Here is a 26,738-nt window from a genome sequence, read left to right on the forward strand (position 1 = left end):
AATGATCTGCTTTTTAGATTGTTGTATGACAACTACAACTTTACTATGCTCAATATTAAAGTTCTATAAAAACATCAGAATGAAAACATTTAAAACAATTTTAGGATTAAAAATATTTCAGCATTCTTATTGACAAGAATAATGAATAAAAACAAAGTTTATATTTTTTAATCTGAAAGATCAAACTAAAATATCCTTCATTTATATTAGAAAGCATTTTAAGAACAGATGCATTTTCTGTTTAACTCACACTCACCCATGAAATTGAGATATGCTTCTCCACCAAGCCCGTGAGTAATGAGCCGAATCATCTTGTGAAGCTGTATTCCTCGGTCAATAACCGGAGTGAAAGGCGCCAGGACACTCATGTTTGTGTACATCTCAGCATCCATCAGCCAAAATGCTAGCGTCTTGTCGCCAACCAGTGCCTACGGGACAATTCACAGCGATAAGACGAACATGGCTACTGAGGCTGAGCATCATAGCTAACCGCAAGCAGTGTAGCACTAGGTAATAAGGACAGCAATCCATAAAGGACAGCTGTTTGAACCCATAATTTCCAGTGGTTACTTTTTTTTTTTTTTTTTTGCTGAAAGGTAGCTGGTAAATGGGAATGATATGGTCTTTAAGACAATGTTTACTTTTCGAAAAAGATTGATAAGAATCAATTAGAAAACTGAATTGTCTACGATGGAGTTTTATGATTTTCTAAAATGCTTCCTATAATGGTAAGAATATTACATGACCCAAAAAAATAAATTATATACCATGGTTCCATTGATTTTGAAACAATGGGGAAAATTTAAAATATACATATGTATATGTATGTGAAATAGTAAAGTAGATAACTTACAAAGAGCCTTTCTTCCCCTTATGAGATAAAAATTCAAGCTTGCATTGTTTCTTCACTTCCTACTTCTATTTAGTACATTTTATCTGAAAGTTCACAATTGATGATTAGGACAGGTGGCTCATTAGTGCTCTAGCCAGCAGAAAAGAGGTTTCTTACAAGGTGCACTGATGAAGACTAGAAACAGTAACGAAAGCACTCACCACTGACAGATCAGGAGTAGATAGTGAAATGTGTGTTCTGAGGTAGTGCACAATCTCGGTATGCTGAAACTGTCACTTTGGAAGTCTTTAAAATTATAAACCTATTATACCAATAGGCTATTTTATTATTTATTTATTAAAGAATCCTGTCTCTTCCCCGCCACCGCCTTCCGTTTCCCTCCCCCTCCCTCAATCAAGTCCCCCTCCCTGGTCATCCCAAAGAGCAATCAGGGTTCCCTGCCCTGTGGGAAGTCCAAGGACCACCCACCTCCATCCAGGTGTAGTAAAGTAAACATCCAAACTACCTAGGCTCCCACAAAGCCAGTACGTGCAGTAGGATCAAAAACCCATTGCCATTGTTCTTGAGTTCTCAGTAGTCCTCATTGTCCGCTATGTTCAGCGAGTCTGGTTTTATCCCAGGCTTTTTCAGACCCAGGCCAGCTGGCCTTGGTGAGTTCCCTATAGAACATCCCCATTGTCTCAGTGTGTGGGTGCAGGAGACAGAGACAGAGACCCACATTGGAGCACCGGACAGAAATCTCAAGGTCCAAATCAGGAGCAGAGGGAGAGAGAGCACGAGCAAGGAACTAGGCTATTTTAATGAGAATGACTCCTTTGAAGTATGAGCGCAAATCTATAGCACATATTCCTATATAACTTGCCTTTTCTACTTACATGCTTATGTATACCTATTTGCTTTCATAATCTCCAATTCTGTTTAAAAATTATTTTGCCAGGAGTTGGTGGTGTACACCTTTAATACAAGCATTCTGGAGGCAGAGGCAGGCAGATCTCTGTGAGTTCGAGGCCAACCTGATCTATAAGAGCTAGTTCTAGGATAGGCTCCAAAGCTACAGAGAAACCCTGTCTTGAAGAAACCAAAAGCAAATAAACAACAACAACAACAAAAAGTATTTTGATGGCTTTAGTTTGGGTTCACATGGGAAGATTATTTCGAAGTCTAGTAGCCCTCTAAAATACATCCCACTGGATGGTAGGTACTTAATAATTAAGGTTAAGCATTTATCTAAAAATTCTATAATACCTTTTACCATGTATTTTATGTGTTTAAACTTATTGATTGTAAAAGAGGTGTTTAGATGTCTTTTTACCAAGTTGAAAAATAAGAGCACATTTTCTTCTGTAACAAATGAGGCCATTTTTTCACTGTTGACATTCCTGACAATTTTTCATCCATAAAAGAATGAAATAATTCTCAGTAAATCTACAGTTCTTTATAAATAGGGTAAAGAGTTGCAAAATAAATTTATAAGCTTTCATTTTCAATTTTTTAATCTACCCACATGTTATTTTATTTCATTTATTCAAACAAATATAAGTGTTGGCAATTTACAATGTGCTGTGATTTATATATATATATATGTCTATTTACAAATAAAGCAATAATTTATGCATGCATTTTAATTTTCACTGAGGTTTTTTTTGTTGTTTAGTTTTTGTTGTTGCTGCTGTTGTTGCTTTGAGTTAGGATTTCTGTGCTGCTTGTCCTTGAACTTACTCTGCATACCAGACTGGCCTCAAACTCAGATTCATCTGCCTTCCAAGAGTTGGGACTACAGGTATTTGCTACCACATATAGCAATTTTCACTATTTCAATTTCATCCTTCCTGAGAGCTTCCCCCTCCTAGCACCCTGCTGTCTACCCTTTAATCCACTTATTTTTTTTTCTAGCCCGTGCTTTTATAGGTATGTACCTGATCTGCTATATAGATCATATACATTAAAACTCAAGTGGATAAGAAAGTCATACCCAATTTGGTAGTTGCAAATTTAGAATAGGTCTGCTTTGAAGTGCAACAAAATACTTAAGGTTCAAAACAGTAAATATTCTAGGTGAATAACTTAGGATAAGTACCTATATATGCCACATGGCAGAAAAACAATAAAAAAAAAAAGAAATCATGAATTTGAGCAAGCAAAGTTGTTTTCAAGTTTACTGTATACACAGACACAAGAAAAAGGTAGAGTGTAAGTCAGGGCTTTACCCATGGCCTGTGTATCTGCACATTCCTAACAAGGGAAAAATGAAAAGCCATTATTAGTATAGCATGCCCATTAATACTACAATAACAAATACATTTATTCTCTTAATATAGGCATTCCTAGGAATTTCAAAATATTTATTGCCTTCACTTATTACTCAGAAAATGGAATTTTTATAATTTTGATGCACATAAGAATGAAAGCTAACTAGGCACAGTGAGGCCTGCCTTTAATTCCAGCACTGGGGAGGCAGAGAAAGGCGGATCTCTGTAAGTTTCCGGACAGCTTGATGAACACAGCAAGTCCTAAGACATCGAGTTCAACATAGAATAACCCTTCCACACATACACAAAAGGAATTAAATTAGCTTTAAACTGCTAAATGGTGCCTCCCTTCCTGATATACTATATTTATTGAGTTGTGTAGGAGTGGTCCCAGTACTCAAATGTAGGGGTGAAAAATGAATGGGAACACACTTTTCTTCTGTCCTAATGCTGGACGAGAAGGCAGAGCACAAGACAGCTAAGTTTTGGTTCCTGAATTACAGCTTCATAGAGAATGTGATATTTGGGCCAAGTCTGAGGGGGAGTCTCTCTGGTGAAGTAGGTGGAGGTTAAAGTATAAAACTTGAAAGCAGAAGACTTGACAGAAACAGGTAGAATTTTACAGTAATGAACAGAAGGTTTAGAGCAGGGGAAGGGATGAAACTGGTCCTACATGAATGACTTTGAATGGCAAGCTTCAGCCAATAGAACCGGCTTGACAAGTTGATGCTCTTTGGAAAATAGCTCGGGCTGCACCAGAGCAGATAGACTAACTTGGGACAAGTGCAGCCTGGGTGATCCATTTCAGCAGAAGACTTCTGTGATCCAGGGGGAAAATTTAAAAGGAGAAAAGTGTATGTAGATACCTAGTGCTATCAGCGCACTAGATAAAAACCACTGTTGTTATGGCAAAAGAAACCATTAACCCTGGCAACTTAATGTGAAGCACTGTACTGCAACTCAGAAGAATAACTTATAGACTATGAAGGAACTTTAAAAGGCTTTTCAAACATGCATTTCTGTATGTTTATACATACATTAATGGTATAATATCTGTACTTAATTATAACAGTTTGCATTTAGAAATGTAACAGAATACAAAGTTTAAGGGGAAGATAAATATTGAGTATGAAAAAATGATTTTATTCATATTCCTTTACCTGATCATGGCTCTCTGCATAAGCAACACATTTTTCAAGGTAGCGTCGATTGGTGAGAGTGTACACTATATTGCCCATATTCCAATCTTCATCCTTAAATTCTTTAAGTAACTACACACAAGAGAAAAAAACAACAACTTCTGATTAATGCACATTTTCTTTCTTAAAACCTCAACCTGACAGCATACATATTATTCTAAACTATTACATATGTATATATATGTGTGTGTGTGTAGTGATGATATCATTTGTGTGGTTTTACTAAATGTAAAAAATGTATGTTATTTTCAAATAACATAAGCATTCAAGAGCATTAAAGCAAATGGCAACGGTGATAGGCATTTATCTACTCATAAGGTATTAACAAGGTTAATGCTAGGTTTCATTAATGTTTCTGTTGTGCATATTTCACTTACATCATTCTATAAAGTTTAATACAGTATACATAAATACAAGGGTATACCATGCATGTTGGTGTGCAGGTGACTATTTTTTATGCATATGTTTTAAATTATTCTTTGAGAGCTCTGCCACTTTTTGATAACCTGGAATAATGGGATCATCATGATTGGCACTTAACTTGGTTTCTCTTCCCTGTCATTTCACACTAGGTCTTCCTGTAAGTTTCAGACACTAGAGATAAGCTTGCTACATTTTTGGACTGGAATAAAAATGTGTTAGCAGGAAGCGTATAAACAATGATAATTAAAACAATTATTTCAGAGTGAAAATGCTAATTATAAAATAATTATTATCTTAATAGATCACACTGATTTTCTTTCCACTTCATTTTCTTTGGTCTGGCTTTTGCCCCTTAACCCTGCTGTGATGACGCTGACCTAAGACCTCCGATGTCATCCCTTAGGTCAGTAATTGCTCTTTCTTAGTTAAATACTTTCTGTGCATGCCACCACTGACCCTCATCCCTCACATGAAGTGTTTCTTCCTAGTGTTTACCACTGTGTATTGATGTTTTATCTCTTCCCAGAACTATGGATATCATTCAAATTACTTTCCCGTGACCCTACTCAATATGAGGTTGCTTGAGTTTATGATCTAAATGCAGTTTCCCTATTATTTTATATATATTTTTTTCTGCTTGGGTTAATTCTCTGTTCAAAGTCTTGAGAAAACCTGATTGTAGGCAAAATTACAAGATGGTCCTATGGTTTTTGTTCTCTCTTATTCTTATATTTGTGTTACCTGGAGTATTTTACAATCTCCAAATATGATAATGTGATGGATGCAATCTAAAGATGAGATAATCACTGAGCAATGCAGCAAGATTCTAAATCTGAGGCAAGTTCCCATTTCAATAGAAAACTAAAAATTTTTGATACCAGAAAAACACAGCTGAAATATCAATAGTCATTGCTAGGGATCAAGGAGTGGCTGAGAGTCAGCATAAAATGGACATATACAAAGACAGTAAGAGAGTATTCTGTACCTTACCTAGATCAACATTGGTGTATTACTTATGGCATTGTACAAGATTACATTGCTAGGGATCAAGGAGTGGCTGAGAGTCAGCATAAAATGGACATATACAAAGACAGTAAGAGAGTATTCTGTACCTTACCTAGATCAACGTTGGTGTATTACTTATGGCATTGTACAAGATTACATTGCTAGGGATCAAGGAGTGGCTGAGAGTCAGCATAAAATGGACATATACAAAGACAGTAAGAGAGTATTCTGTACCTTACCTAGATCAACGTTGGTGTATTACTTATGGCATTGTACAAGATTACAACTTAGCAGCATTGAAGAACTGATTCTTTACAAGTCGAACCGAAATATATAACTTTATAACACAAAAGCATAAGTATAATCCATGTCTATGTCACATGAAAATATCAGGTAGGATGAGCAGAAAAGTTCCAAATGCATACATCCCTTTGTTTAATGAATAGTGAAGGAATTCAGGAAAATGCATACATTGCCTTTACGTGATAGCTTTAGTTTTTTAAATCTGATGAGGCAAAATCAAACCAGAAAACAAGGACTATTCCATATCTTTGTAAGTACTTCTTATGGGAACAGTTAAAATATAACAGCATTCTAATCAACGGAGTGTAAAAGAACACAAAAGGAATATTTCAAATAATTTAGTGCAACAAAATAATGACTGTAATCTAGCATTCCTCTCTCATCCATATCTTTTGAGTAGATGAATAGAAAAAGCCACATATATTTAGACTAGACTCTTAATTTGGCTTAATATATTCTATGGTTTCAATGCTATTTGGAGACAATTTATTTTAGAAGAAATGTAAACTATTTTCTTTATTTTACATTTTTTTTTGCCTGTAGCATATATCAATGTACTACATGTATGTAGTGTGGGAAGATGCCAGAAGGGGATGATGGAATATCTGGGACTGGAGTTACAGTCATCTGTGAGTCACAAAATTGATATATGAAATCATACCAGGTTCTCTAATAGAGCAGGAAATGCTCTCAGGAGCTGAGCTGTATGCCTAGGGCCTAGTTATGCTTTTAATTATGGAGCTCATAAAAACAGACCAGAGTCACTGTATCCAAAGATTTAAGAATATTTAACCATATAGATTTATGAAGTAAAGCCACAAATTGGTGATGTAGAAACATTTTTGAGTAGATGCATAATAGAAAATGGTACATGCCCTTAAAGGGTTTCTGAATTCAAAATGATTGTATCTTAGGCACTAGATGATAATCTTTCCACTTCTATGACATGCAGTCTACTATTGTAGAGAAGGAACTAAAAGGTTTAATGGACTAAATTTAAAGATTTGGAAGGGTAAAAAAGAACACCATCAACATATAAGAAGATTATATTCCACTGTGAGCTATGATTGACTAGATAATAGTTGACTAGGTTGATCTATATTTTTGATAAATTCTTGAACCTACACGAAGTACAGTGAAGAATTTTAATAACAGATTAAAAAGTAGGATGTGGCACTTAAGCAAAAATGATTTATACATAAAAAACTACAAGTGATAAGAAATTTGGACTGATAACCTTATGTCAAAGGAAGAAATGTGAAAAGATTATACACTGTTTATATAGTAACAGACTAAATGCATCTTTAAATGTACTAAACCAGAACAATCACATAGCCTAAACAGACCTTATAAAATACTTGTTTGTGGACATGCTAATGTTTGAAACTTCATCTGGTGATGGATGGAGATAGAGACAGAGACCCACACTGGAGCACTAGACTGAGGTCCCAAGGTCCCAATGAGGAGCAGAAAGAGGGAGAACATGAGCAAAGAAGTCGGGACCACGAGGGGTGCACCCACCCGTTGAGACAGTGGAGCTGATCTATTGGGAGCTCACCAAGGCCAGCTGGACTGTGACTGAAAAAGCATGGGATAAAACCGGACTCTCTGAACATGGCAAGCAATGAAAGAGGGAGAACATGAGCAAAGAAGTCGGGACCACGAGGGGTGCACCCACCCGTTGAGACAGTGGAGCTGATCTATTGGGAGCTCACCAAGGCCAGCTGGACTGTGACTGAAAAAGCATGGGATAAAACCGGACTCTCTGAACATGGCAAGCAATGAGGGCTGATGAGAAGCCAAGGACAATGGCACAGGGTTTTGATCCTACTTCATGTTCTGGCTTAGTGGGAGCCTAGCCAGTTTGGATGCTCACCTTCCTAGACCTGGATGGAGGGGGGGGGGGGACCTTGGACTTTCCACAGGGCAGGGAACTCTGACTGCTCTTTGGACTGGAGAGGGAGGGGGAGAGGAGTGGGGGAAGGGGAAGAAAGGTGGGAGGAGGGGGAGGGAAATGGGAGGCTGGGAGGAGGCTGAAACTTTTTTTCCTTTTCTCAATAAAAAAAAAAAAAGAATCATTATTAAAAGAAAAGCAGAAGTCAACTTAATATAGCCTCAATATCAGAGCTAAGCTTTGTAGAACCTGCCTAGAAGGAAAGAAAGGACAGCAAGTGATGATGACAGTAACATCAATCATAGATCCTATGAGTGAGTTTTCCAACATTAAACACTTCTGTTACTGTGGTCTCTTGGAAATAGTTCATATATATGTAAGGACTCATCAGGAAGTTATGATTTTTCATACAGATGTGTTCTTATATTTATTCAGAATATGACTTTAGGCATATCTTCTCAAAGTCTGTTTTTCAAATTTAAGACATTAGATTTTGGTCCTTTATGAAAACTCATATGAATTTACAAACACACACACACATACACACACACACACACACACATACACACACACACACACGTGGGGGAGGCAGAAGGGGCGGAGAGAATACAGCAAGGATTAGAGGGAATTATTATTATTAGAATTAATAAAGCTACATTAAGAAGAAATATGTTCCCACCCTCTATGATTACTGTGTCCTACTCTTTGAGAATTAGCAAGGATTTGTTGAATAAAGGCATCGGTCAACCTAGATTTGCTGTGTGAAGGACCATACTCTGAAGGAAGTACAAGTAATTAATTTCTACTTCACTTGTACTTCACTAGATGCCTTTGGATAGTAATAAATGCTTAGAGGACATTTGATGTATTTTAAATACATAGAACAACAGTTTCACAGGTATGTATTATAGGGCAAAACTCTGCTCAACACTTGATTCATATCACTTTCTCCTGTCTTGATCATAGAAATATGAGAACTTGCCTACACTTTTTAAAATTCTGAGAAGCATCTTGTAAAAAAGCACAAGAACGACACACTTACAGAAGAACTAATATTTCATTTATATCTGCAACTAATAATCATGATTACTGAAAAAATTGAACAGATAAATTCATATAGGATTCATGGGGGAATGAAAATAACATGGAATCTTACTTGAATCCATTTATCTGGAATTGCCATTGCTAATCTGTAGTCAAAACCACCTCCTCCCTGGGAAGTAGGAGAGCAGAGAGCTGGCATCCCTGATACATCCTAAAACAAAGGACATTACAAATATCAGTTCATATTATTCAAACTAATTTTCTGACAGCAAAATCTAGAGCATCAAATGAAGTTAAGGAAAAAATGCATATAGTTCTGGGTATTTTAATCCATAATTGTAAAAGCAAATACAATTGTGAATTCACATCCTAGTCATTTTTCTAATGTTGTCACACTAGGACAACTTTCACTCCAAAAGACTTTTATCCCTTTCATTAGTATCACCTTGAGAATAAAAAATAGTAAAAGTATTTCCAAAATATTGTTCAATCTTAGAGGTTAAAAAAAAACAATTTACCTACCATGTTTAACAAAAACAAAAATGTACATACCATATCTCTGCACTATTTCTCTCTATATATAGCCCTGAGAGTACTAGCTCCTTGTGAAATGGAAAACACAGTGAATACATTAACAGCAAAGAAATCAGGTGTCTTCACTTTAGTAGGTCATACTGGAAAGGGTCACTGAGATCAGCCACTGGGTGTTTTCATTAGCAGATATAGAAGCAAAGGCTCACGGAGGTGAAGGAATCTTGAGACAGAGAGAAAGGCTTATCAATGGTGGAGTGATGGCTCAGACATCAGACATCACCTGTTGACAGAGTGTGTTCTCCTGTCATGATACCCTTGAAATACTGAGAAGTAAATATTAATCAAATAGACAACTGAGCTGAAAAATTGGGCAAAAGAATATGGATGTAACAGAAGATATTTTTGTAATAACAACAGCAAAATACAAGCACAATACTATCATTCCAACTCCACAATAAATTTCAAACAAACCATTTTCTTCTGTTTAGTTTCTATGGCCAGTTTTATTGACTCTTAATTACCTTTTCATTATACTATCTGTTTTCAAATGGAATTTCTCCATTTCTAATTCCGTTTTACAATAACAACTAATATCTCATGAGAGAGTTTGTTTGTACTTTTGTCCTGTTTAATATCGAATACTAGAAATATGAAAATTTTTAGCTAAACATTCACTTAAGACATCAGACATTACACATTTGCTCTACACTTACTATCCAGGATTCTATTGCCCTATTTCTTGTTTGTAAGATACATAATGGAAGGAGTTGCTTTTGTTAACTAATGTGACCAAAGGAAGACTATAAAGAGGGTACTCAATAAATATGTTCTAATTACTAGGAGATACAATATAAATAAGGTATATTTATCTGATTTATCTACATGCATAAATGAAGACATAAACAAACATACCTTCACTTACCATGAAATGGCAATATATACCAGCCCAACGGACATAGGCACTGGAGGCAGAGCCTTACACCTCTCCACCAGTGTCCCTCTCAATCATTTACACTGTATATATTTGGTCTCCTTTAAAGTATATACTCTTTATGCTTGCGACAACTTTTTTAACATGTGTCATAGTTCAAATTCTTCTATGGAAATTCTCACAAAAGGGCATCACACTCTGAAATCAGAGGTAGCTAAAATGCTACTGCTTTGATAACCTCATCTGTAATACTACCTACAGAAAGCCTGAGGAAGAAAAATGTTGACTTCTCTAGACTCAAAACTGATTTATTTTCTTATGGTAGAACAACAAAAACAAATACATGATACATTGGGATACAACCACTGGGAACCAAAATGCTTAGTCATCATACTTAATTTCTTCACAGTTGTTTAAAGCTCATTATGGAAACAGAATGAATAATCAGGAAGATCTATTAAAGGTATACTTAGCAAAACAGAAGTCATATGTTCACATAGGTAGATATTCAGTTCAATTTGTTGTTACAAAATGGGCTGAGAATTTATAAAATATCACGCTTCTATTAGATGCCAGAATTAAAGACAAAATACTTTGCAAAGACTTCCATTGTGATCAAATGGTCAGGAATGATTACTGGTGTTTAGGATTTAAGTTCAAGACAACTTTGCTTGAGAAAAAAAGCTATATAGTCTGTATTAAATGTATCTTTCTAAAAATAAAATTGAAGAAAAACAGATATCAAATTTGTCACAATCCCTAAGTCAGAATCATAGGAAGCTATCCCATTAGTCTATGGGTTATCCCAAGTTTTTTTTTTTTTTTTTTTTTTTTTGTCAAAAGGAGGTGCAAGTGGCCACCCTTTTGAATGTAAAGAAAAAAGAAAGAATATATATAAAGGTAATATATTCCAACTATGAAACATATGTGTGAAAACATGATAAAGCATATAAGAAAGATTGTGGGTTCTGAATTTAAATAAATTTGGTTCTTTAAAATCTAGAATACTTCTGGCTACTGATCAAGAAGATAACTTATAAAAAATATTTCCATTAATGAACTAACTTTGTACAATGGTGAAGAGTTTCTTTAAAACGGTTTTGCTATAGTTGTAATTAGTAATAAATTCATATTTCTACTATATAAATTTATATAAAATTCCATCACATTCATTTTACCAATTTTTTGAAAAAGTTCATGAAGATCAATTCTGCATTTCAAAGAGCCTCCCACTAGACAGAGAAGTCATGTATTGAAATTGAAGCAGTTTTCAATTTGAGTAGAATAAATTGAAAGCACATCATGCTTTAAAAAAAAAATCTCAAACCAAGTAACATAATGTAGGCTAAAGTCTGAGAGTTTCATTGGTAGAAACAGGGATAATCAGACAAGAGCTCCCTAGATGATGAAACCATTTTACTTGAAATGAGAGGAAAGATCAATGTAACAATCTTCACTTTCATGTATTAAATAATTGCTATTTTTCATCACTACTCACTTTTCATTACACTGTCATTAATTGTTTGTAATAATTTGCCACATATATTATCTCTGCTTTGGGTTGTCACAAATATAATTGTCAAAATAATTTTTGATGTTTGACAGATAAATAAAAATAGGTTTTTAAGAAGTAAAATTAAATATAAAATATTTGCTGTTAAAAGCAATTCAGAACAAAGTAGACATAGCTAACAGTTCTGAGAACAGGTAGTGAAGTTGATACAATGAATTATTACTGGGTGTCTTGTAGTTTCGGACTTGTGCATTAATTCTATATAAGAATTTATTTCAGGATTAACTTTTGAAAATATTCCCAAATGGCATTTAAAGGGCAAAAGGAAGGTCTAACATAAATAAAACTGCTTTCTAACTATAGTCTAACAATATAGTTACATGAACTACCAAGAGACTATTCTTTCTGAGAAATGACAGACAGAAAAACTGTATAAAAATAATAAATTCAGTAAGAAGGGAATTCAGTCCAATAAATGGAATTCCAACAGGACAAGGGTAAAGCTTAATCATGACTCTTCTTAAACACAAGGTTAGTATCTTAAAGGCTTACAACTATACTTAAAAATTATTAAAATTCTAAGTTCAATATTAATAATTCTTTCTTAGAAGACTCATAAAACTTAACGAAAGGGGTTGGTTTTAAATCTAAATTAGCAGAAGCATTTAACAAACTTCTTAATTTATCATATTTATCACCAAGGAGAGAATTGTCAATTATGGATATACCAAATTATATCATTACAGCACAGCTTTGGGACAGTTAATCATGAACTTTTAATAATCATGAATAACTAGTGAACATTTGACAGCCTGAGAGGCATAATGTAAACAAGAAAGGTAATCGCATCAGAACACAAAATGCTTCAGAGAAGTGTGCAGGCAGTGATCCATGGCATCTCTAATGATTGAGCCAGGAAATAAATAAACAAATAAATAAGTAAATGAACGAATGAATGAACAGAACTGACAGAGGCACATTAGTCCTCAATTCTTTTCATCACTGAAGGTCTCAGGAAGAAGGAGCTGTCCACTAATTAGGATATTTTACTTCCTAACCACTGACATGTTCTTTCTAACAACGGAATAGTGACAAGCAATTAGTGTAAATTATTCCCTACTAGGAAAACAGTGAATTCCAAATAATGTGCCATCCTTACAAGAGGGCTGGGCCATCGTCAGTTCACAATGCCATTTCTGCAATTATTGATAACATGAGTTTAGTTATTCAAATACTGTATGCTACCAAAATATTCTGTATTAAAGGGCTGAGGTGTACAACATTACACAGCCTTACCTCTGCTATGGTGATAGAATCTGGATACAATGTGTGAGCCAAATGGTTTGCCAACATGAGATAAATCAAAGCATCTTCGTCAACATGTAGTCCAAAATATTCATTATAGTCACCCGAAAACCCTTGACCTGATTAAAAGGGGGAAAAAAGGAATATGGTATATAAATAAGCAAATCTGAAGTCTATGAAAACATATCTCAGATTGTGAGGAATACGCTACTGTAAGGGAGTATCATGATGTTACCACCAGAAAATGCACTAACTCAATACTGCTTTCCAATACTCAGCAGAAAAATCCTACAAATCAACTTCTGTTTGAAAGAAACAAAACAAAGAACAATTTAAAGATGTAATTTAATTTTAACTAAACTTTATAGCAGTGAAATAAGTAATGTAACTGAAAACAAATGCTTAAAGTCAAAATTCCAATCCATTCCTACCATATCAGAAAAAAGAAAAATAATGATCCCTGAAAGGACCAGGCATGGATAGAGGAGGGGATTAAGGAGGGCCTAACACTCACTACTGGGTCTGGACTGACTGAGGTAGGACTCAGTGCCCCTAAGTGTGGACCCACCAAGACAGGCTCAAGCTGAGAGTCTCAATCCTCTAGTCAGAGGGCTCTGAAGAAGTAAATGGGTCACAAACAAAGCTGAGTCATGAAACGGGGAGAGAAGAGGGGTAGTTGGTAGCAATGGAAAAAGATAAGAGAATTGGGAAAGAAGCTTAATCAGATTCCATTATATATACATATCAAAGAACATATTTAGTTAATAAAAAAGAGTCATAGAAAGGGAGGAGCGATGTTATGAGCAAAGGGGCCAAGACCACGATGGGGAAATCCACAGAAACAGTTGCCAGGAGTTAATGAGATTGACAACTGGGGAACCTGCCTAAGACCAACCTAGACCTACTGAATGCTGGTGACAGCAGTGTGGCTTGGGCAATTGTGGGATCGCTGGCAGTCAAACCAGTATTTATCCCTAGTGTATAAATTGACAATTTGGAGCCTAGTCCCTATGGAGGGATACCTTGCTCAGTCTAGAGACAGGGTAAAAGGCCTTAGTCCTGCCTCAAAGTGATATGACAGACATTGTTGACTCCCCATGGGCGGCCTCACCCTCAGAGAGGTTGCGGGGGTGGGAGGGCTGAGGGATGGATGGGACTGAGAAGAAACAGGGATTTCTATGGTTCAAAAATAATTGAAAAAACAATTAATGCCAATGTTAAGTTCTAGTTGACCCTCTGAGCTAAAACAGAGTAAATATTAAAAGCTCATTGAAACTGAGAACTATTATTTACATTGAAATAGCTGTGATTTGTCCAATACAGAGTTGCAATGATGATGAATAAATTATCACCAGACTTCCTACTGCCTCTTCCAACTGCCTTTTTTTTTTACTCCACGTATGTCTAGAATGATTAAATCATTCACTGTGTGTTCTTTTGATAACTTAGTCCTATTTACAAAAAAAATCAAACCAATATTTAATACCAGTCTTTCCCAAGGTTCCATTTCCCTAAGCATTTTCTTTTGACCCTTGTTTTGTCATGTCCATTTGCTGCCTTGTGGCATTAAAGCATAAGTTAATGTGTAATTATAAAAGGTCATGCCTTGTGTTCTTTCACATATAAGCCTCAATAATAATTATCTGTCAGTTTTCCCACTCTACCAACATCAGCCATCTTTCATTTACAATATGGAATGGACACCTTAAATCACTCAGATAAACTTTTAAAAGTAATATTTATTTTATTGGTATTGCCAGGGTATCTTGAAGATAATCAGATGAGGGCAGAGGGCAATGTCATGTGGTAAACTCTTTTATTCCACTTTACTGATGCAATCATTAGGCTTGCACAGCACATTTTTTATCTGTTGAGCCATCTTGCTGGCCCAAGATAATACTTACATATAGGTATATGGCATATATTCATTATCCCAGCAAATTAATCACATATATGCTATGTGTTCTTAGTGGAGCATATTTGTGAATTAGGGACAGGGGGTGGGGTAGCATAAATTTATCCCAGAATTTACCTTTAATTAAATTCTATAACAGCAATATAGAACAGATAAACACACTGATCATCCTGTTTGTCTTTATCTCCTCACAGACAAAGACAGCTTCTGTCTAAACTCGAGGACAAACAGAGGTGAGGGCAGATGTGTGACATTGCGATTTCCTTTCCACAAGCAGTGGCCATGTCATGATTCAGAGGGAGCAGTAGTGCTCTTCCTCTTCAGCCTCCTCCTTAGAAGAGAGACTGGTCAAGACGATTGTCTACCCAGCGCTCCTCAGCTTTATTTTCAGGTTGGTGGTATGGACCCACATAGTTTCCACTATTTTTATTTTATGGAAAATAGAACTTTTACACACTACATTCTGATTAGGCTATCCATCCTCCCAACTCCTTTGAGATCATCCTCACCTCCTATCCAGATTCATACCCTTTCTTTGCCACCTTGAAAACAAACAGGCATCAAAAGAGTAATAATAAAACAAAAACTAATGTATTCGAATAGGACAAAGCAAATGAACAGAAGAAAAAAGAACAAAGGAAAATCACAAGAAACTCATATAGACACAGACACAGATACAAATTCACCATACACAAGCTCCTCATAGGGTCATCATCATGGGCAACAGGACTTGACCAAAACATTTTTATATAGAATAAAATAAAGACTGGGTATGGAGGCCCACAATCGAAATTCCGTCACTCTGGAGGAAGCTTGCGAGAGAAGAATTAGTAGTTTGATGTTAGTGTAGCCTAACCAGCAAGACTCACTGACAACAAAACACAAAATGAAAGAAAACCAATTATCTCTATGTCATGTGTTTGGGAAATTAAAATTCTGTGTATAATTTTGTGCAACTTTCAAAATGATAGCTTGATTATTTTTTCAATTTAATTTAAATTAAGTAAATGATAGACATATTTTTCTATATGCATAATGTACAAAATATTCTAATTAATCATTTTATATTGTTTAAATGTTTAATATATTCTTTATATATGTAAATATATCAATGTGCTATGGTAAATGGTTCTTTACATTTATTTTTTTAATTCATACATTAAGGATTCATTATTCCTAAGAAGGCATAGAAATGGAAATGTACACAAAAAGGAGTAAACAACGGACAATTAACTGCCAGTGATGGTGATAGCAGTTTCAATAGGAGAACCCCACACCTGGCTACAACTTGACAATTCAAACTAAACTCATCCTTTACATCCATAAAATATCAGGTACCTACCCATCCCATGATGATGATAAAGCATGGATGTAACACCATCAAAACGGAACCCATCAAAGCAGTATTCTTCCAACCACCATCTTATGTTTGACAGAAGGAATCTTAAAACTTCCCAGCTAAAATATTAGAGAAAAACAAAGTTAAGTATAATGCAAACAGTGTTTTCCTTAGTTGTCACATATCACTTGTGTAGAGTATGGGCTAGAATTACTTCTCTGTGTAAAGAAGCATGATAATCAAGAAACATATACAAATGGTAGATAACATCCAGTATGATTTATATAATGAAGCTCATTCTAAAAGGAAAACATTACATTCCCACTAGCCACAGAATCATTCAAAATCTGAGAATAAATAAAAAAGAAAGGAAGAATTATAAAGAAGCCGCCTGTGCTGTCTTGTCCCGTGGTCTACCCCTGTCAACCAGATAGTCAAGTGCAGATAATATAACTAAATATGAAAATGCTATTTATAATTGAATTTTAATCAAGATTGTTCATGACTACATCATAGTAGTGTGAGGAGGTTATTTTCTCTATTAAGAACTTTGTAAATTATAAAATGGAGAAGTGGCTTCAAAGATTATCTTTTTAAAATACTTGACTGAAACTTCGAGCAACTATAATTCCATAGAAGAAATAAATGATAAAAAACTTCCTCAGATGGTAAAAAAATTACATTTACTAGACTGCTCTTGTATAGAAGCAAAAATAAAAGCCTAATCACAAAATCCCCCTCATATTTCATAAAGTATAGCACTCAGAGTCCCACATCCATCAAAACAGAAGGAAAAAAGAACTGTATTACTCAATTAAAAACCCCATGTGAAGCAAGACTATTTGGGACAATGGAAAAGAGGGCAATGTCAATTAGTATTTTCTTCAGATGCACAGCTATGGTTGAATTCTCTATCTTATTACAACTGTAGTTTTAAGACTTTAATAACTCATTTAGCTTAATGACAAAGCTGTAATAGTGTATACAAGTCCTTAACACAGCTCAAGTTTATGTATTTTTAAACCTCCTTCATATTAAAGAACAATCTGACATAAACAGAGATTAAGTTTTCATAATCAACTCGAGAAGTATAACTTTTACCTCTGAGGGAAGATGAATGCTATTGCTAATATCTACTTGAAATAAGCTACCTAACTTTACAACTTAGTGAATGCTTGAAAAATAAATGGAAGGAAAAACTCAGAAACATAAGCAATGAAACCAGAAAGAAATCCTGGAAGTTCAAGATGCATAGCTAAAAAACTTAAAAGGTGTATTTCAGTTGTATTTTATTAAGACATGTTCATTTATTTTGTGAGTATGTAAACATGTGCGAGCTTGGAGTGTGTAAAACAAAGTGGGTGTCGGATATGAATATGAAGTAGAATTCTTGTTGGGTTTTTTTTTTTTTTGAGACCGTGTAGTAGTTTGAATGAGAATGGCCTCCATAGGATCAATTTGAATGCATAGCCTCAGTTGGTCTAAATGTTTATTTAGGAAGGACTAACGAGTGGCCTTCCAGGGAAACTGTGTCATTGGAGCAAGGTTTGTGATTTCAAAACCCACATCTATCCTAGTTAACTCTATCTGCCACCTGCTTGTGATAAAGACGTGCGATGCTTGCCTGCCTCCCCTGTTGGTCATGGACCATAGCACTCTAGAACTTGAGCACCAATTTAAATGCTTTCTTTTATAAGTTGCCTTGGCCATGGTGACTTGTCACAGCAATTGAAAAGTAACTAAGACATAGAGAATATCACACTGAACATGGAAGTTACAACCTAGCCAGCAAGCCCCAGGGATTCCTAACTATACCTACCTTGCAATGGGAGTGCAGACAGATTTTATCAATATTTACCTGAGTGCTAGGGTTGAACAGAGGCCCACATGTTTACTCAGCAAATACATTATTGCCTAAACCATCTCTCTAGCCCCTTAAGCATGATTTAAGAAAGACATTCACACTTTAAAATTAGAACTCAACACAGAGACATGTTACAATTGTACAGTAATCAAATTATTTTATATAGTTGTATAGTGACTTCTTGATATACATTTTTATGCTTTCTTTAACTTAGTAAACTTTAGTTTAGAAATATTTTAGATTTAGAGCAAAACTAGAATGGACTCTTGCAGAGATTGCCTATATACCCTCTTTACCCACATATGTCATAGTTGGTTTAAAAGAAGGTTCAATTCTATATAAAAATTTCAAAAGATCATAATAGGTTACAGTTTTACATGTCATTAATAGCTTGAAAACATGTTTTTCAATATCATACATATTTTTTCAATAATGCTACATAGTTACACATACTCGTAATTGGTTACAAGATTTGTTTATGTGTGTTTGTGTGTGTCTGAGTGTGTGTGTCATGAACACAAAGGATAATAAATGAGTTTAGATCTCTCATAACTGGAGCCTTTATAAGATGTCAGGCTTGCTATGTGGGATGCAGATGCTGCTCATCATGATTGTAGAGCACTCTGAGCCATGTCTCCAGCCCACATGATTTCTCTGAAAAGTAAGCTAAGTGTATATTTATATAAAATATAAACTACAAACCTCCATAGGGTAGAAAGAATATTTGTCTCAAAGACAAATACATAAAAAGCATAAACAAGACAGTATGAACTATCCTTAGGACTTATCTGGCATTCAGAATTCCTTATCTGTCTGGGAGTACAGAGTATTTCATATATTTTTTTAAAAAGTTTAATTCATGCCAGGCGGTGGTGGCACACGCCTTTAATCCCAGCACTAGGGAGGCAGAGACAGGCAGATCTCTGAGTTCGAGGCCAGCCTGGTCTACAAGACCTAGATCCAGGAAAGGAATCAAAAAGCTACAGAGAAACCCTGTCTCGAAAATCCAAAAAAAAGTTTAATTCATGCAGACACAGCAAATGTCTTCTAGATCTTCCTAGTTTTTGAAACTGAACTTTTCTTATGCTAAATATTTCTATATCTTTACATGATTGGCTTATACTAATGAACATGAATTTCACATAATAGAAATGCCACAAACTGAATAATTTCTAGGTAAAAACTGCATTCTAACTTCTGTGAATATAAAAGGGATAATTGATCATGAAATATCATATTTCAGAGACAAAAGGAGGAGGGAAGTGATGTGAATTCATTCGTTGAAAATAAAGTATTTCTCTATGTCATGTTTTGAACCTAGAGGGGCTCCCAGGTGCCCAGGGTGATGTCCCCAGTTAGTTCCTGGGGCAGCTGAGGATAGGAAACCTGAAATGGCCCTATCCTATACCCATACTGATGAATATCTTGCATATCACCATAGAACCTTCATCTGGCGATGGATGGAGATAGAGACAGAGACCCATACTGGAGCACCAGACTGAGCTCCCAAGGTCCCAATGAGGAGCAGAAGGAGGGAGAACATGAGCAAGGAAGTCAGGACCACGAGGGCCGCACCCACCCATTGAGACAGTGGGGATGATCTATTGGAAGCTCATCAAGGCCAGCTGGACTGGGACTGAAAAAGCATGGGATAAAACCGGACTCTCTGAACATGGCGAACAATGAGGGCTGATGAGAAGCCAAGGACAATGGCACGGGGTTTTGATCCTACTTCATGTTCTGGCTTTGTGGGAGCCTAGCCAGTTTGGATGCTCATCTTCCTAGACCAGGATGGAGGCAGGGGGGGGGAGGGGGGGGGCCTTGGACTTTACACAGGGCAGGGAACCCTGACTGCTCTTTGGACTGGAGAGGGAGGGGGAGAGGAGTGGGAGGAGGGTGAGGGAAATGGGAGGCTGGGAGGAGGCGGAAATTTTTTTTTCAATAAAAAATAAATTTAAAAAGAAGTAACCCACTAATTCCTATTACTACAATACTTCATCTATTCTTCTTTTGGTGAAGAAAAGCAATAATTTTTTTTAAAATATATTTTTTATTAAATGTGTTATTTATAATTATTATTATTAAAAATTTCCACCTCTTTCCTTCCTCCCCTATCCCCCCCACTTCCCCTACCCCTCCCTCTCCAGTCCTTTAACATATGAAAAGAAACAACTACATCTGGGTGTGACATGTGCAGAAACACTTTATTAGCATGGATAGGAAAAAAAAAAAACAACCAAAAACACTATCTTGTTATATTCCAAAACTAAGCAAATGACAACTGAGTATCTACTTAGAAAATTCTCAAAAGGTAAATTTTATTCTTTAGGTTTCTAAAGTATTATTAACCTTTAAGCAATGCCAAAAAAAAATTTAAAAAAATAATAGAGATAGCAAAGGAATCATTATGTATCTGAAAATAATAAATCAAATTTTATTGGCTTTAGACAATATCATTATTCTTTAAGATTCAGTAATAAAATAAAATTTTGTATCTCCTACAAAATGACCAAAAATAATGAAGACTCACAGCATGAACAAATAAAACGAACTAACATTGAAAGCTTACTTTTCCTAAGGACATGTAGAAAATAGGCTCAGGAGAGAAATCTCAGACATAAAAATTTAAAGTTAAGAACAGCAAGCAAAAGGCAAAATTTAAAAAAATTAAGTCTCTGGAGAGTACTGAATAGATTGGTTGGTAAAGTGCTTTTGCCATGTAAGCAGGAAGAGTTGGGTTCTATACCAGGACTAATGTAAAACAGACAAGTTCTATGGCACGTGACTGGAATTCTAAAGGATGGGAAGCAATGATAGTGGATTCCTAAGTCTCAACAGTCAGCCAACTTCTCTCTAAATCAAGACCAACAGAACAGTGGCACACCCTGTCTCAAAAAAAAAAAAAAAAAAAAAGATGGAATGCATCTGAGGAGGAACACCTGAGGTGTACTTCACCTCTCTAAATATAAGGACATACACATGTGCAATCATCACACTAGTGAATGCACAGAGAGAGAGATAGACAGACAGACAAATAAGAATGTTATTACATTTCTGTCAAACATGCTCAACTAGATTATTATATTGTTAATCCTAGATTAAGTCTAGATTATTAATTATTAAAACTAGATCATAAGGGACAGTTAATTAGCTTTATATGACTAACACTTTATAAAGAGCTGGCCATTGTTGCATAGAGAAAAAAGAGCAACCAGAGTCAGACAAGCAAAAAAAAAAAAAAAAAGACAAACTCATAATGTTCCATTACTGTGATCCAATGATTTTGTATATTACCTTACTATGACACATGCAGACAATGTAGCTGACTGCAAACTCAGTGGCCTGGTGTTGTGGCATATTTAATTGCACTGTGAACCCCAAGATTGCATTAATTAAATAAATCAAACTTGGGTCAAGAAGAAGAGCCAGGAACTAGTTGACAGGAAGTAGCCACAGGGAGTAAAAGGGAGTCAATAAAATGGAAATAAAATACACAGGAAGTAGTAACGAGGGACTTGGAATTTGGCAGTCTTTTGGTTTGGGATGGCAGAAGAGGATATCTCTTTCTGAGACACTGGCAAGGAGGAAGGTCAGTTGGTTCCTCCAAGGCCTCTCAGCACTTGCACGTTTTCACTCCAGCATGTGACTCCCGAGTCTTTATTGGTAAAATTGTAAGACTGAGATTTAGTTTAAAGCCAACATCCTGTATGTCAGTTAATGAGAAAATTAGAGAACCTCCTAGACAGAGAATCAGAGAAAAAAAAGTTGTCTACAGAACAAGTACAGAAGCACATGTGTTTGCATGGACAAAATGTAGAAGTCAATGTTAAAAAAAAAAAGTGAGATCATGGAGTGTTGCCAGGATGAAGATGTAGCTTTCTTTATGTTTGGCTTTAATATGTAACCATTCAATTTGATGCAGACAATGCACTTGCTTATTACATAAATATATTCTCAGTTAACTGAACTCAAATACAAGAGAATTGATTCTGTCATTCTCAAGGCCAACTGCTAAGCTCAGAGAGTCACTAAGGAACTCAATAAAAGTTTTGGGAAACTGGTACACTTATGACTAACTATGATATTTATGCATAATCATATAATATACAGTCATCAGGGGAATGATTCACAAGGAATCACCCGAGTCAAGTCAATACCAAATCTATGCAGGTTGTGGCAAGGGACTAGTTATCACAGAACATATCACAATCTAGACATTTACAACAAAAGCAGTGTTTCAACATAACCACGTTGCACAATGTATTCACAGGAAGAAAGTGTTACTGTTCCTAGAAGAAGTAAAATGCTTCCTAAATTCACAAGTACCAACCCTTGGCTAGTCTTGGCAGCAGGTGTTTTTCTAGACAACTGTCCTAGTTATATATAACGAAATTTTTTTTTCCTCTACAAAACCAGAAACCACCTTCGATTAAGTAATTACAAAATAATTAGTGTTACTATTCTGGGGTTAAAAAACAAGCATACTTTTAACAACATTTTCTTTTTAAAGCTATGCATACTTCAAGATCAAACAAAGGAAGTTTAGAAATCTAGGTGAAGTCTAATGTCCTGAACTAAATTCTCCTGCATTCACATGGACAGTGAAGACATTAATGTCATCCATGAATTGACCAGTCTGTAGAATCTAAGATCTGGATTTTTAGTGTGCCACTAAAACAAACTTAAGTGAGTATGATATGTCTCAAAATAAAAATTTCCAAAAGATGACTAATACCATATGCTAAAAAATTTTAATTTAGTTACTAGAAATTCTGTGGGGTTTTTTTTGTTTTTTTGTTTTCATTTGTTTGCTTGTCTTGTCTTTGTTTTTCATCTTTATATAAGAGAGAAGAAGGGGAGTCATGATGTAATCTGAACTCTGAACAAATAAGAAATGTCACATAATGTGATCTCTGGCCACTAATGTGAATTCGTTAATATGAATTCAATCTTCTCAACTAAAGGGTTGGTGTGGGAGAAGTGTTTGTATTCTGTCAATCACGTTTTAAATAAATGCTGATTGGCCAGGCAGGAAATAAGGTGGGAAAACCAGACAGGAAGTAGAAATGATGTAATGAGAACAGGAGAATTCTGGGAAGGAGGAGGTTGATTCCTTCCACTCCTGCCCAGACCATGGAAGCAGCAGGATGTGATCTGCCCCACTGAAAAAAGGTACTGAGCCACATGGCTAACATAGATCAAAATATGGGTTCATCAAGACGTGGGGGTTAGCCAGTGAGAAGCTAGAGCTAATGAGCCAATCAGCTTTATAACTTATAGAGATCTCTGTGTGATTTTCTATAGGACTAAACAGCTGGGGGGCCGGGTGGGACAGAAACACCAACAAACAAGCCAGGCCCCCTCATGTTACAAATGGTTACCTTGAGTCAAAACATAAAAGAATGTCTGGAAAATTGTATGATAAAAAATTCAGTTGATTTTTTTTCTACCTCAAAATGTCATTAGAAATCTCATAAGGCAGTTGAATCCCATAAAAATATAAAGCAGAATTTATCAAGACAGTATGGTTTTGGAGTGCTACAACATATAAAATCGGTTCATTCATTTTCAGATTATTCTCTTGATATTAGAAATTTGACACTTCCCTAATAAGCCATGGTGGTCTGATCCATTGAGAGATCTAGGTGGTAACATTTACACTGTGATGCCAAAAGTACCTCCGTGACCACCATGAAAATGCTACAAAAGCAACCAAAAACAGTGAATTATCTGCACATGAATTAGGAACAAAGAATACCTTCACTCATTTGAGTTACACACCACAATTTCACCTATATGAAGCATAAACATGGTTTTACCATTTTAAAAATATTTACCTTAAAAATCTAAAGAAAACCCATACAGTAACATAGCTGACATGCTTGTTAATCATAAGCTACTAAAATTTTAAATCATAGGTGTCTTATATTTAAACTGAATACATAGACGACGATACATACATTTAAGAATCCTTAGCAATCAAAATAATCAGGATCATAATTAGATTAAATGATTGAAATAGTCAGTTTCTAATCAAGTAACGAGATTTATTAAGGAAATTCTTGTCATGCACAGATAATTCCAATATTAAGATTTTTCCAAAATATCTGCAAACTCAAAATTGTTGATTGTCTCTCAGTCTGCCAATAAACTTTGTAATGAAATAAAACACGGCCAAATTTTCTTGGCAAGCAAGTGTAATCAGATATAATGACATTTATCTAATGAAATCACATTTTGTAATTCAAATCTATTTGCCTAATGTTCTATTTATTTGTGGTCCAGAATAATGTCTAAAATTTTCAAAATAAGCAACTTGGGTCAACAGATGTTACTAAACGTGCTAATGTTATATACTAATAAATATAAACAGTGGCTGGATCACAAAAACACCAAAAGAAATAGCACATTCCTCTTAGCTGTTCTTCAGGCCATGTGGTTGAACAGCTATTAAAGAATAAATCATCAGAGTAATGGACTGAGCTCGCAAGGTCCAGTTGAAAGGCAGAACGAGGGAGAAGACGAGCAAAGAAGTCAGGACCGCAAGGGCTTGGTCCACCAACTGAGGCAGTGTACCTGTTCTAATGGGAGCTCAACAAATCCAACTGGGTTGGGTCTGAACGAGCATATGATCAAACCGGAGTCTCTGATTGTGGCTGACAATGGGGGCTGACTGAGAAGCCATTGATACAGGCACTGGGACTTGTTTTTACGGCATGTTCTGGCTTTTTGGGACCCTAGTCTATATGGATGCACAGCTCCCTAGGCCTGGATGAGGTGGGGAGGGCCTTGGACTTCCCACAGGGAAGGGTTCCCTGCCCTCTCTCAAGCAGGGTGGGAGAGGAAGGAGGGGGTGTGTGGGAGCGGGAGGGAATTCGAAGGAGGGAAGGAAGTGTAAATAACTGAATAGAAAAATAAAAAAAGAATAAATCATAAATGCATGAAGCAAAATCCTTGATGTTCACATTTGTATTTCAACTGAGGCAACCATGAAGGTTTGAGGAAAGTTTTCATGGGATCATTTCTCTTTTTTTTTTTTTGGTAGATATATATTATTATTTTGGAATTTGATATATGCAAACAGCATTAATAATATTTATAGAATTTTCACCCATGTAATGTCTATCAGATTCAACACTCACCCTCCAACCTTTCTCAACTTCCTGTTTTTAAGTATCTAAACCATACCACTTTTTAATTAAGTGAATACATTGATGCATTTTTGCTTACGTTTTAAACTATAAATTTTGCCAACTAAGAGAAAAGCATGACTTGATTATAATGTGTTAATATATATGCAATACTAAAACTGTATAGTATACACTTTCAAAAATAAGCAGCTATACTAAATGAGCAGTGAATATTTCTATCTTCAATTTATTATCTGTGCGTCTTTATATGATATAAGCTACCATAGTACTTGGTATGAATGAAAATTGATAATTTAAATTAATTATTTTTTTTAAAAACCTTTCTCTTTTTACCTAGGTTATAAATAGCTTATAATACATTGCATCAAAATTGTTCTTACTTGAGTGATCTGAAGGTACTCTCTTTTTGTTTGCCAGTTGTGAAGACAGGTTTCTACTATACATGCCTGGCTGACCTGAAGCTTGCTATACAGACAAGGCTAAACTTGAGTTCACAGAGATCTGCCTATCTCTATCTCCCTATTGCTGGACTTAATCAGATACCTTAACAAATAAATAAACAATATAGACTTACACAGTGTTAAGCTTGTATCCTAAATGTTTCCATTTAAACCTATCTTAAAAATACTCAAAATTTTTCAAGTCCTACTTTTCTATGATTTGGCATGTATTACTCTCTGCAGAAGGAAGATTTTATAAAAGCAAACTTTTAGGAGAGTGCTACTGTCTAAGTGTGTAAGTGTGAATATGCTTGTGTATCCACATACATGTTGTATGCTTGTGTATACACATACATGTTGTATGCACATACATGTTGTATGCTTGTGTATGCATACATGTTGTATGCACATACATGTTGTATGCTTGTGTATGCACATACATGTTGTATGCACATACATGTTGTATGCCTGCGTATACGCATACATGTTGTATGCACATGCATGTTATATGCTTGTGTATGCACATACACGTTGTATACACATACGTGTTGTATGCTTGTGTATACACATACATGTTGTATGCACATACATGTTATATGCTTGTGTATGCACATACATGTTGTATGCACATGCATGCTGTATGCTTGTGTATACACATACATGTTGTATACACATACAAGTATGCTTGTGTATACACATACATGTTGTATAAACATGCATGTTGTATGCTTGTGTATACACATGCATGTTGTATGGTTGTGTATACACATACATGT

The 26,738-nt window shown here is 35.5% G+C and overlaps 1 protein-coding gene across 1 annotated transcript in view; it reads right to left on the reverse strand.

Moving 5' to 3' along the window:
* Gbe1 (1,4-alpha-glucan branching enzyme 1) overlaps positions 1-26,738 on the reverse strand; it is a 247,403-nt gene that overhangs the window by 61,388 nt on the left and 159,277 nt on the right. Inside the window, exons 8-12 of the mRNA XM_041678667.1 lie at positions 16,511-16,626; positions 13,245-13,372; positions 9,083-9,181; positions 4,263-4,373; positions 257-428 (exon numbers count right to left, since the gene is read on the reverse strand). Of these exons, the coding sequence (XP_041534601.1) occupies positions 257-428; positions 4,263-4,373; positions 9,083-9,181; positions 13,245-13,372; positions 16,511-16,626 (626 nt within the window). The remainder of the gene's footprint in view (positions 1-256; positions 429-4,262; positions 4,374-9,082; positions 9,182-13,244; positions 13,373-16,510; positions 16,627-26,738) is intronic.

This window comes from Microtus oregoni, unplaced genomic scaffold (assembly GCF_018167655.1).
Source record: "Microtus oregoni isolate MIOR12 unplaced genomic scaffold, Mior012 000030F_ref0000283, whole genome shotgun sequence".
Classification (NCBI taxonomy): Eukaryota; Metazoa; Chordata; class Mammalia; order Rodentia; family Cricetidae; genus Microtus; species Microtus oregoni.